Below are 14,001 nucleotides of genomic sequence, written 5' to 3'. Positions count from 1 at the left end.
TTCCACTAATAGTAGCATTATAAGATGCTAGATGCTTCCTTTTTATTTGATGTCTTAAGTTAATACTTTTCTGGCAGCCCTATAAACATGGAAGTGACAGATGTGAAAGAGTGTAGGGAGTCAAGGTCTTAAATTCAGGAACCTGGATTTGAATCTCAACTATATCCAGCCAGCATATAAAACTGCACAGATAATTTAGCTTTGGCTCTCACTCATTCATAAATTACAGATGTATAATGATCTCTGTGTTAAAAGAAGTAATGTGTATGCCTTTAGTATCCATTATATGTTATCTAAAAAAAGCAAAGTATGTCTAAACCATGGGACTATGCTTCTGAGATGATGGAGCACAAATAACAGGCAACGTGGGCAGTACAGCTGGTAGTAAAGGAGGGTCCATCATCATTTTCTCTGGAATTGGTTCACCTGCTAGCATAATACCTCTTATTTCAAAAAAAAATTTTTTTTTGCATATAAAGGCCTCCAGAGGAACATTCAAGGGAAGATGTCCAATACACAAGGAAAAGAACAAGAAAAGTTAAAGATTCTAAAAAAAAAAAAAAAAAAAGCTGATGGAAGAGGACTAGCAATCTACCAGAATTGCTTCTAAAATGGAATACTACTCTTTTGTCCTATTTTCAGAGTACTTCTAATTGATCCTGTTAGGCACATATGGAATTTTAGAACTTATCTTTTTGCAATGCCTTATTAAAAAATCAGAAAAAGTTGGTGCTGTTTTGTGAAGTGTGTAGCAATATAGGGAAGGTTGAACACTTTCCTTCAGTAAACCTTATTTTTTTCAAATGGATTGACTGAAACTACTGTAATACATGGCTCTGATTATTCCTTTTTGAAAAATTTGAAGCATTAAATATATTTGCTCAGATATTCAGTTCAATTTTGTAAGTAGTCTAAAGATCATTCATACCAGTTTTCTGCTCTATAAATTTTGCAGTAGTCTTTAGCCAAAGCAATAAAGTTTGATCTGTTAAGTCTAATATCATGAACAATCTGTAGTCTTCTTCTTAAAATAATACTTTAAGAAAAATTACTTTTGTGTGACCACTACTAGAATTCCATGAAAATACAGTTGTAGGATAGTTTACCAAAAGTCCCCCATGCCCAAACAAAATAACTAATTTAAAATCAATTTGCATATTGAGTACAATCACATTGCCAGATTCTCCTAAATGTAATAATGCTTTTACTTGTTCTAGTGTTGAAACCTCAAACTTAAATTTAAAATATAGTATTCAAAGTAAGCCAAATTTAGAAAGTCAAGGATTGGATGTTTTCTCTCATACTGGATGCTAGAAAGGAAAAGGGGAAAGAAAGGTGGGGATGGGGATCTCATGAAAACTGAAGGGAGATTGATGGAGTAGAAGAAAGGGAACGGGGCAAGAGAGGAGGGAAGGGAAAAGGGAAATATTGGGGAATAAGATTGGCAAAATTATACTCTTATATTGTGTGCATGTACAAATATGTAATAATAAATCCTACCATTATGTGCAACTATAATGCACCAATAAAATATGAAAAAAATAAATTTAAATGATTAAAAAAACAAAATAGAACAGATTTTAAATGTCTTTGTCACAAAGAAATGATAAGTATTTGAGGTGATGCATATGCTAATTACCTTGATTTGATCATCATATAATGTACACATATATTGAAACATCATGATTTATCCTATAAATATGTATAATTGTGTCAATTAAAAATAAAAAAACTTGTGCTGGGTTTGCAGCTCAGTAGTAGAACAATGGCTATCACACATGAGGCACTGGGTTCACTCCTCAGCACCACATATAAATAAAATAAAGGTATTGTGTCTACTTACAACTAAAAAAAGTATTTAAAAATAAAAAATAAAAGTCTTCTAAAAACATAAAAATCAAGAAAATCTAGTGTTCATGTTTTGCTTCCAAAACAGTCTTTTTAACACTGATTTCTTTCTTGACCTATTTAAGAGATTTAAATGAGTGTTGTTAAGTAATTAAACATTTGGGTAACTTTCTTTAAAAGTTCCTACCTGGGGGCTGGGGTTGTGGCTTAGTGGTAGAGTGCTTGCCTAGCATGTGTGAGGCACTGGGTTCAATTCTCAGCACCATAATTAGTTTACCTTTATTTTTAGCTGTATTTCAATGTATTATGACAATATTATTTATATAAATTTATTTTGAGATTTTAAGACACTTCTCCACAACTTAATATATTATTTTAAAAAAACATTCTATGGTAGCTGATTCCTCTTCAGAAATCCATGCCCCCACCAGAATGGAAATTTTTGCCTAAGCATCCTCATATTAGTCTATCTTTCCTGATCCTTTCCCTCTGGGTAGAACTGACCACTCCTCACCTCATGCTCCCATTTTTTTTAAGTTTTTTTAATATTTATTTTTCAGTTTTCAGTGGACACAACATCTTTATTTGATTTTTTTTATGTGGTATTGAGGATGGAACCCAGCGCCCTGTGCCTGTCAGGCGAGAGCATTACCGCTTGAGCCACATCCCCAGACCTCGCCCTTTTTTTTTTTTTTTTTTTTTTTTAAAGAGAGAGTGAGAGAGAGAGAGAGAGGGAGAGAGAGAGAATTTTAATATTTATTTTTTAGTTATCAGCGGACACAACATCTTTGTTTGTATGTGGTGCTGAGGATTGAACCCGGGCCGCACGCATGCCAGGCGAGCGCGCTACCGCTTGAGCCACATCCCCAGCCCTCATGCTCCCATTTTTATGGTAGAATATATAATATATTATTACACACACCACACACACACACACTCTCTCTCTCTCTCACACACACACACACTTCAACAAGTTCCTTGAATACAGGTTTTCTTTCATCCACTTTATGCTCCCTGCATCTAGCAGAGTACATAGGAGGTGCACGATAAATACTTTTTAAAAATACACACTTTTTAAAATCAATAAAAAGGAAAATTACTCTTAGGTTCTGAACCAGGACAATATCAATAGACTACTGGGAGAGATGCAGAGCAGGCCTGGTATGACTGGTCAAACTTAATTTTTTTTTTTTTCCTGTACCAGGGATTGAACCCATGGATGCTTTACTACTGAGCTATATCCCAACACTATTTATTTTTTACTTTGCGACAAGGTCTTGCTAAGTTGCTTAGAACCTCACTAAGTTGCTGAGGCTGGCTTTGAACCTGAGATCCTCCTGCCTCAGCCTCACAAATTGCTGGGATTACAGAAATGCACTTCTGAATCCACTACTTGTAATCCTCCTGTCTCAGCCTCCCAAGTAGCTGGGATTACAGGGGTGCATCACCACACCTGGCTCAAAATTTGTATTTTAATAATGAAAATTTTGGGGGCAAAATTTTGTTATAATAGCAAAATAGTCACCTGGAAAGATGAAATTTTATTTACCTAATGTAATCCACTGTCCAGAAGAATCTGAAAGTAACTGCAAATTTGGAATAACATTTGGGTCTTTGAAAAAAGCCTAAAATACAAGTTAGAGAAGAACATGTTAGATATTTTATTATAAATAATAATAAAATCAACTTCTAAAATTACTTTAGTAAAATTTAAACTAGGAAGGACCCTTCCATATTGGTAAAGAAGTTTTATTACATTCAAACTGGAACAGCGTAAACAGCAATGTGTCTCTAAGTACAGATAAATTTGGGGAATTAATAAATGAAAAATGGTTTATAGTAAAAATTAGGAGAGTATATATTATCTGAAAACTTTATTTTCCTCCTATCTTATTTTCTGAATTAATCTTCTTAATAACCATTAATACACTGGATCTAAATCTAAAACTAACCACCCACCAATCTGTCTATCCAAGGGAGCACTTAGCAAAGTGACAGGTTTGACTTGCTATTAACAAATTTTCTATGTGACAAAAGGCAACATAATGGGCTGGAGATTTAGCTCAGTAGTAGAGCACTTGCCTAGCATGTGTAAGGCCCTGAGTTCAATCCCCAGAACCACATAAATAAATAAATAAATAAATAAATAAATTTTAAAAGGCAACATAGTAGTCAATCAAGAATTTTATTATCAAGTACTAGCAGCTGACTCTGGCTGAAAGGTAGAAGACAAATGAAAAGCATCTCAGGCAATCTACAAAACTTCAGGCTTCAGTTTACACATTTGGAATGATATAAAATCACATGAAGAATTGCTCTGATGAGGAAACTGTCACCTTTGTTGCAGCAGCCCCATAAAGCACTAGAGAAAGCTATTACCACTTCTATTTCCTAACTCTGCTTGGTGTGTTTATAAATCAAGTGTATTTATATCAGCCATAGACACTATTACTACTTGTTTCTAACCAAGCCACTGCTGTGATGCCTCTGCCACCACTTTTGTCAGTGAAATGGATTCTGTGTGCATCTTAAGTTGTTCATTTCAAAATCACAGTCTTGAAATGATCACTCTGGTTGGTAACCTAGGTACCTTGCGCTTAATGTTCATCTCCCCTACCCTCCTTCCCTGTGTTGGAGATTGAACTCAAGTTTTCACACATGCCAATTACTCATTCTATCGCTTATGTAACTAGCCCTAGGTCTTGTGTTCTAAATGTAAGGGAGAAGATCCTTGCAATTTTTGGGGGGGAGGAGGGCAGGAGAGAGTTCCACTTGGACTTCCAAAAAGCAAAGGGTAGAAATTACCCCCAAATCACAAGGCTGTTCAAAAGTGCTGGGCAGCCAGAAAATATATTAGTGATGAGCAATTTAATCAAAGAAAAACAATAGACTGAGAGAAAATATTTCCAACAAATATGATAACAAAGAGGGGGAGCTAATTCTCAATATTTTTTAAAAAAGCTCAAAATTTGTAAGAAAAACTGACAACCTGATTTAAAGCTGTTCAAAGAATAAAAACAGGTGTGTAAAAAATGCAAATAGCCAATAATTATGAAAAGATGCTCAACTTCAAGAGCAGTGAAAGAAATGAAATCAGAAATCACATGATAACATGTTAACCCCACTACATTGCCCCCCCCCCCAAACAAGAGTGGTAAGGTTATTTTTTTTTTCCCTTTGTTTTGTTTTTTCAGTGCTGGGCAATGAACCCTGGGCCTTGTGCATGCTAGGCAAATTCTCACCCTCTGAGTCATAACCCTAAGTCCTGAGACTGGTAACTTTCGGCAAGAGTAGTAGAAAATATGCATTCTTACAAGCTGCTGTAAGTGTAAATCTTTACAACCTTTTGGGAAAGTAACGTTATTATCTTGAATAATAAAAACGTGAGTTAATTATGATCCTGCAAACTCTTACTTTTGGGTTTTGAAATCACTAGCAGGCATATTTATTTATTTTTGTAGAATTGTTTGTGGGGTCAAAATCTGGAAACCACTTCAATGTCCATCAATAGAAGCATGGTTGAATAAAATATACCAGACAGAATTCAGCTACTAGAAAAAAGCACTAAAACAAATTGTAAGCTTCCTAAGTAGTGGAACTTGCTTTTCTCATTCATTGCTATATCTGTAGTGCTTAGAATGGCCTGACATAAAGTAGTTACTCAATAAATTTTTCCTAAATGGGTATTATGACTTTAAGGGAAAAAATCATAAATATTTAAAATCTCCCCGATAATAAAAGGTAGTTAAGAGTAATGTGTATGATGCTCTACACATCTACATGTACATAAAGAAAAATATGGAAGAATATATACAAAACTTTTAGATGAGGTGGTTATAGATTTGTGGAAGAAGATGGTTAAGGGGATGGAAGGTAATTTTAGATTGGGATAGAGAAATATCATTTTTTTCCTATGAATTGTTCTTTATTGTTTAAATTGTTACAATAAAAATTGTTATAATAAATATTTTCCTGTTTTTAATATCCCCTTCAAGCAACGATTTTTCCTAAATAGCTTATTGAAGAAGCAATCTTACTTCTTTATCAACCACTCATTCCTCTTATCTTGCTCCTCATTTCCTTCATTTAACTAAAATATTCTTTACTTCCTAATTCTAAAATTCAATAGACATAATATGCCTGCCCTCATGGAGTTTATAGACAAAAAAGGAAGATAGTAATGTGCTGTGAGTATTATTACAAAGGAATGCAAGCTATCCATGTTTGCAAAGGAGTGCTATCCATGTATTTATACAATAGGTAGTCCTAATCTAATGGTGTTGGAAAGAAAGGTTGGTGAAAAAAAAAATTAGGTTTAGAACTAAAAGGTGAGTAGGAGTTAGCTGGGCAAGAGGTATTCTGGTAAATGTTTAACAACTGACCTCCCTTCCTCTCTCCCTAAAGCCCTGATTTGTAACATTTACCAGTTTTCATTGTGTATTTCAAGCTGCCAGCAGTTTAACAATCAGCAAACAAAGATTATTGAAAGTTTAGCAATCTAGCTCTCCTGAACTGGTTCCAGCATGCTACTAGAAAGACTAGTTGGGGAAAACGTCAAGTTTAAAGGCTCTAAAATAAGAAAGGATGGGACATTCCAATGGAGGAAAACAAAGAGGTTTAGTGTAACCATAATAGGAGTTGCAATGGTCAGATGAGTGTAGGAGTTAAACTGAACCTTGTAGTCAAGTGAAGAATTTTAATCTTGACCTAAAAACTATCTAAATCTTGGTCAGAATTTTGATCTAAAGGCAGTGGGAAGACACAAAAAAAATTGTTATCAGAGGACAGAGTGATTAAATCATATTTTTAAAAGTTCATTCTAGTTTCAGTTTGGACAATGAATTGAAGGGCTATAAAGAGACTATTCAGGAGTGAGATTCTGTTGGCAGAAGCATTGATGTTCATAGCAGTCAAGGTGCTAGCTAGTGGGAAATGGATGGATTTGTTATTTAGGGGGAAGGAGTTGGGGGGAGGGAAATCAAAGGTGATTCTTGAGATTATTTTGTGAAATAATTAGAATGAATGCCATGCCATCAGAAAGATAATGATGAGAAGCCAGGCACTGTGTTGCAGACCTGTAATTTCCTACTTGGGAGGCTGAGGCAGAAAGATCACAAGTTTGAGGCCAGCCTGGGGAATTTAGGGAGAACCTAACTAAAAATAATAAAAAGGGTGTGGGTACAGTTCAGGGGTAGAGTGCTGGTCTAGCATATGTGGGGACCTGGGTTTAATCTCCAGTACCATTAGGGAGAAAGTGGGGGCAGGGTTGGAGGATAGAGAAGGAGAGGGGGAGAGGAAAAGGGAAAGGGAAAAGGAGAAAATAAAGAGAATCAGGTGTGAGAGGTGTGAATTATTTATGTCTACATGAAGCTAAGCAAGAGGAAGTTTCTATTCTCATGGAATTTACATTCTATTGGTGGGAAGTAAAGAGGCCTGCACACCTATAATCCCAGCAACCCAAGAGGTTGAGGCAGGAGGACCCCAAGTTCAAGGCCAGCAACTTAGTAAGATCCTACTCAAAATAAAAATAATAAAAATAAAAAGGTCTGGGGATATAGCTCAGTGGTAAAGTACCCCTGGGTTCAATCCTCAGTACCTTTTTTTTTTTTAATTTTAAAAAAAGAAGGTATTATATTTGCCTGATTTATTTTTTAAAAAATCCTTAAAATTATTCCTTAAAAATTCTATCCTTATTGCTTTTTGAAGACTATCAAATTGAAAGTATTTGTGCAACTATTTTAATTTACATAATAGTACATTTTGCAGAGGACACATGGCTGAAATTAACTTCAATTAACATTGGTTTTGGAGGAGCATTTAAAAAAAAAGGTTTTTTTATAGTTCTGGGATTTGAACTCAGGGCCTCACACATGCTAGGCAAGAACTCTACTACTGAGCTACATCCCCCGCCCTTAACATTTTTTTTTTTTTTTTAAGAGAGAATTTTAATATTTATTTTCTAGTTCTCGGCGGACACAACATCTTTGTTTGTATGTGGTGCTGAGGATCGAACCTGGGCCGCACGCATGCCAGGCGAGTGCACTACCGCTTGAGCCACAACCCCAGCCCAACATTGGTTTTTGAATACCTTATAGGCCTTCTGAAAGAACTATTTTAAAAGAGAGAAATCTAATTCAGATTCAGTCATTATTCCTGGGAGTTATTAACTTCAGATCACATTTTAGATGTCATAAATTGAATTAGACCAACTGCTCTGCAACAAGTTAACCTACAGCCAATGTAAATAAATTTTTATAAAGTCCCCTTAAATAAAGCAGTGCAAGTTGTATTAGTGAAATTATAATTATACATCTAAACTGGTTTTTAAAAAATATTGTTCTTATATGTGTAAATTTTTGATTTGTTACAGAATTTCCAGTGAGGCATTAGAAAGGATTTTCTGTGTCACAACTTTCAGAGAACTGATGAGATATGGAAAAATATTAGATGATTCATAAATGAGTAAAAATAAAGATATTCAATAAAGGAATAAAGAAATTAATAACAAAGATATCAATGTCAAATATTCATTTTAAATAAATTTGTTTCATAATGTAATGTAAAATATTGACTATATTACCTATCTGGCTGGTTTCTAATTCAATATCAATCCTCTCTTCCTTAAATAATTCTGATTTTATTGGGGATAGCTATGTATTCAGTTAAATCTATTTCTTTGCCTCCCTGGGATTTGGTCATATACTTAAGTTCTGGTCATGAGATGAAAGCACAAGGGTTGTGCAGCCATTTTGGAAAGCTCTGCAAATTAAAAGCCTTCTTTGCCAGTTGCTGTGCAAAATTTCCCTCATAATATCTAGTACGATAGTGAGGATGCCAATACTATATATTGAGGCTATAGCTCGCTTGACGCCAAATTAGACATTGTACTCTACTACCTAGAATACTGCCACTTGGGTGCACCCCTTGTTGAACATCCCTAACACTAAACTTAAGTTTCCTTATTTAATCTATATTTCCTATGATTTAATAGCATCAATCAGCTTCTCCAGCCAACCAAGACCGAAACATGGGATTGATTCATCCTGTATGTCCCTCTTTCCCTTTTTCTCAAGAACTTATTAGTCCTTCAACATTTCTCCTGAACAGCTCTCCTCACCATTCAAATGTTAGTCTTAATTCAGGACATTACCATATATTGTTTAGAGGACAATGGTTCATTTTGTTTCCCTCTTTGTCTATTCTTTTGTACAGATGTAGGAACTAAAGAAGTTTGCTAGATATATATTTCCTTCCTTGAACCCATTTACTACCTCACAAATGAACTTTTAAAACATAACTTGTTTTTAAGTTGAAAGGGGAAATTCAAAATCTGGAATTCTTGTTTAAGCAAAAACTTTTGTTCATTTAACAAGTCTGTGCAGTACAGAGTATGGCATTTAAAATAAAAATCTCTTTGCTGGGCATTCTCAGACAAATTACTTAACTTTTCTGACTTGTAGTTTTCTCAGCTATAAAATGGGGGTCAAAACAGCAATCTTGGGGTTGAAGTTGTAGCTCAATGGTAGAGTGCTTGCCTAGCATATGGGAGGCCCCGGGTTCAAACCTCAGCATCACATTAAAGGAAAAAAAAAAACACTCTGCGACTGGTGGCTCAGTGGCAGAGTGGTTGCCTCACACATGTGAGGCACTGGGTTCAACCCTCAGTACCACATTAAATAAAATAAAGATATAGAAAAAATTATTAAAAAACCCACCAATCTTACCACATTGTTGTAAAGATTAGTGATAAATGTGTTTAAAATGCTGGAAGCTAAATCTAGCACACAGGAATCACTACTGCTCTAGAAGAATTCCTTATAATTTATGAGGGACAAATGTTAGTAACAATAATAACACTATATGCCAAGCGTTTTTGCTAACATTTTGTCATATGCTGCCTCATTTAATCTTCAGAACAGTCAATAAAATTTCTATATTCAAAATACTTATTAAACACGTATTATACATGAAGCACTGTGATTATTTTGCAGAAAGGTAAATGGAGGTTTTTCAAGGAAGGTTATTAAGTAACTTGCCCAATGTCACATAGCTTATGAGTGGCAGAGTTGGAATTTGAACCCACAGCTAATTAAAAGACCAAATCAAGGGAGAATCCAAGTTTTATAGAGCTTGGGGCTTTAAACAGTTTTATGAGCTCTAAGAATACAAAAACATCTTATTTTTGAAATATTTTAAAAAACATATGACCATGAACATACTGCTCAAGTCTCTCAGTATTTTGCAAGTGAAGAAGTTGGTCAATGAGAAGTACTAAAGATTCATTTGTTTCAAGCCACACAAGATTGTGCAAGCCTACAGTCCTAGGTACAAGAGAAGCTGAGACAGGAGAAGCAAGAGAGCCCTGGAATTTGAGACTAGCCTGGGCAAAATAGTAAGACCCTGTGTGTGTGGGGGGGGAAGATGTATTAGCTTCGGGGTAAATCCCCTCTGTGTCATACTCTTAGCCACATGTTTTATTTACATCCAAATTAGTTATTTGAATACAAATGAGTGTATATTTGTTTGAACTAAAATCTAGGCATAACACTGTTCTGCCTCATGGGAATAAAAATAAGGATAAACAAACATGAAGAATTTCAAAATTAGAAAAAAATTGTTTGGAATTATGGAAATATGTTGTATTTTATGGATGAATCTGTTGAAAATCTCAATCTATTAAACAACCAAAAAAAAAAATTCTATAACCTCCTCAATAAAATTTTCCCCCAAGTCAAAGCCCTTTTGTTGGGGTGATCTTTTTCTCTGTGTCTAGGACATCTTCTATGTCCTCCATCAATATAATTATTTGATTGTATAGAGATTTTTTTGTGTTGTTGTTAATTTCTAGTTTCCCAAACTGTATATACCTTCTAATCTGGGGTCAGGTCTCTTTACCTTTTTATCACACAGTAAGTATTAACAAATATGTGTGTGTGTGTGTGTGTGTGTGTGTATGTATGTATGTGTGTGTGTGTGTGTGTGTGTATATATATATATATATATATATATATATATATATTTATATTTGTACTGGGGATTAACTCCAGGGTAGCTTTATCACTGAGTTACATCCCCAAACTTTTAAATTTTTTGTTATTTTTGAGATAAGGTCTTGCTAAATTGTTGAGCCCAGCCTTAAACCTGTGATCCTCCTGCCTCAGCCTACCAAATCACAGATGGGCACCACTACCCCAGGCTCAACAAATATTTTTTTCCATATTTTTTATTGGTGCACTGTAGCTGTATATAGTGGTGGAATTTCAACAAATATTCCTTGAATAAATGAGTTAAATAAAAATTTTTATAGCACTCTAAATTTCAGATTAAAATTTTTTACCTTTTTCTAAAAAAAAAGTTGAATGACAATAGTGGTTTAATTAAAAACTATAAAAAGTTATAAAAACCTAATCATGACTATTCATAAATGTCATTAATAGTAGCATTATATTATAACATCAGTATAACACTATTTTAGAGAAAGGGAAATAGACAACCAGTTTACCCTGTTAGGGGTTCAACAATATCCCCTCAAAATTTTTGTCCTTCCTGAAACTTTAGAAAGTGACCTTAGTTGAAAATAGGGTTGCTGTAGATGTTATTAGTGAAGATTATATTAGAGTAGGTGGGTTCTTAACTCAGTATGAATGGTGTCCTTAGAAGAGAGGAGACACAGACACAAGAGGGGAGAGAGACATGTGACTTTGATAGAAGTGGAGTTTGAAGTGCCATGTCCTAAAGCAGAGAATGCCAAGGATTACTGGTAACTATCAGAAAGTAGAAAGAGGCAAGGAAGTACTCCTGTATAGGTTTCAGAAGAACCATAATTCTACCTTGATCTCCGACTTCTAGCCTCTAGAACTCTGAGACCATCTGACCTAGTGTTTCCTCTTGTCCACTGCACTTATCACTGTAGGAAATGATCTAATTTTGTTTATTGGCAGTCTTTCCAAGGGTTCATAAGATCCTCAAAAGCTGGGCTCTTGCCTTGGTCCTCCTTGTATCCCTAGTACTTGAGGAAATTCCTAGTACACTCCAGGTCCTCAGAAAGTGTAAGAGCAAGTAAATGAACTATGCCAACTATAAAAGACTTTAGTTTATAGCTGTTCAAAGGACATGAACAGCAAAGAATAAGGGTAATTTCACAAACCCTACCAATATTTTCCAATTGATTGAGGAGTGGAAAAAAAGATGGAAAATAATGGGACTAAATTTTAATAAGCACATCAAAACTTACTGTTTGTTCTTTTTGTTTGATACTGAGGATTGACCCCAGGAATGCTTTACTATTAAACCCCATTCCCAGCCCTTATTGTGGCTTGTGTCTGTAATCCCAGCTAATTGAGAGGCTGAGGTGGGAGGCCAGCCTAGGCTTCATAGCCAACCCCACCTATTATGTTAAAGGGCTGGGGATATGGCTCTGTGGTACAGCATTTGCCTGGCATGTCATGCCCTGGGTTGGATCTGCAGCATCACAAAAAATGAAAAATAAGGTAAAAACAGATGTATAATCAAAGTAGTCACACCTAGGTAAAGTCTTATTCGAGTCACCGTGTCATTGCTCAAAACTTTTTTGGTAAATTCCTTATTTGGAACTGGTGTTAGGGCCTGAAACCCAGTTCTCAGGGTGGCTGCGATTTTGAGAAACGAGCAAAAATAATTAGGAGCTAAGCCTAGTAAATAAAGTCAATGATAAAGCTGAGTAGTAACATTAAGAAACGAGGTGTGCCTACTGAAAAAACAAAAGTCCCCAAATTGGAAAGGTTCTTTAAGGCAGGATCATGAAGGTAGAAAAAGAATAAGTTAAATTAAGAATAAATTTATGGTAGTGGGAAATGTAAAAATTCCTCTAAAAAATGTCATTGACACCTTTTATTACTCCCCATCTCCAAGAAAATGACGTCACTAAGGAATGGCGGTGTTCTTAAGAATCCGTGCTGACGTGCGGGAAAGTTAAAAATCAGCAGTGACCCAAGAACTCTCCGAACCCCATACCAACCATAACGAAATCATCCTTCCGATAGGCTTGAAAGGTCTGGTCAAACCCGAACGCCTGGGCCTTGATTCTGCCCAGCATGGACCTGGAGCAGAGAGGATAAAAGAGTCAGCTTGGGACTGGCAAACTCTCAGGGCGCAAAATACACGGGTCCTACCCACAGTATCCACCCTGCCCTAGTGTTAACAGCTGCTTCAGAGTTTCTTTCACTCAGTATGAGGCCGACTCGGCTTAGACGCCCTCGACGCCCGGCCAGCATCTGGCCCGCGCTTCCTCCACAGCAGCGAAGGCCGAGGAGCTCTTGTCTCCCCGTTCCTCGGTCCCTCACCACTGGCGGAGCCGGCTGGTGGTGTCTGGGGCGCTCAGAGATGGGAAGATCTTCTGAGGCAGGAACCTGAAGTAGTAGCCACCCAAGTCCCCGGGTTCCCCAGCCGCCATCGTGCTAATGACTGCGTGAAAGGAGCCGTTTCCATAGAGACGCGGCGGCCGTCGGGGCGGGGCCACGGCGCAGGGGCGGGGCTACGCGTCTACCGAGAGCGCAGGCAGGTCCGCCGGGCGGGGCCTAAAGAGGAGGAAAAGCAGCTTGGTTTTCCAAGCAGTTTGCTCCAGGATTGCGACCCGCACCCTTCTTGAACCCCAGGCTTATCGGTTATGGGAACTGGGGGTCGAGGATAGAGCAACACTCTCGATAGATGCTTGTTGACATTACTTCATTTTTTTTTTTTTTATACTGGGGATCAAACTCAGAGGGACCCTAGACCTTGATCCACATGTCCAGCCCTATAGTGTATTTTATTTAGAAACAGCGTCTCACTGAGTTGCTTAGCGCCTCGCTTTTGCTGAGGCTGGCTTTGAACTTGCAATCCTTCGGTCTTAGCTTCCCAAGCCGCTGGGGTTACAGGCATGTGCTACCCGGCCTGGATGACATTACCTCTTAATAATTACTCAGCACAGGTTAATGTCCTACTCTCAAACACTACAATCTCAGATTTACAATTATCTAAGTTTGATGACTCAAAAGTTAATGAAAAAATTCCGTATTCATTAGATTTACTATTTTGTAAGATAAATGTCTATGTGACTACTGTGTCTAGTACTACTGATACTATCTGCCTCTCTTTTTCTTATATCTGAAAGGCTAAAATATGTTTCCGTATATA

The 14,001-nt window shown here is 36.5% G+C and overlaps 1 protein-coding gene across 3 annotated transcripts in view; it reads right to left on the bottom strand.

Moving 5' to 3' along the window:
• Cfap300 (cilia and flagella associated protein 300) overlaps positions 1 to 13,279 on the bottom strand; it is a 30,316-nt gene extending 17,037 nt beyond the window's left edge. For all 3 annotated transcript variants that reach the window (XM_026392498.1, XM_026392499.1, XM_077797897.1), the window contains exons 1-3: positions 13,170 to 13,279; positions 12,845 to 12,926; positions 3,398 to 3,473 (exon numbers count right to left, since the gene is read on the bottom strand). In XM_026392498.1, coding sequence (XP_026248283.1) covers positions 3,398 to 3,473; positions 12,845 to 12,926; positions 13,170 to 13,279 — 268 coding nt within the window. The remainder of the gene's footprint in view (positions 1 to 3,397; positions 3,474 to 12,844; positions 12,927 to 13,169) is intronic.
• Positions 13,280 to 14,001: the final 722 nt, after the last annotated feature.

This window comes from Urocitellus parryii, chromosome 4 (genome assembly GCF_045843805.1).
Source record: "Urocitellus parryii isolate mUroPar1 chromosome 4, mUroPar1.hap1, whole genome shotgun sequence".
Lineage (NCBI taxonomy): Eukaryota > Metazoa > Chordata > Mammalia > Rodentia > Sciuridae > Urocitellus > Urocitellus parryii.
Note: the sequence above shows the minus strand (reverse complement) of the source record. Positions and strands in the feature narration are given on the sequence as shown.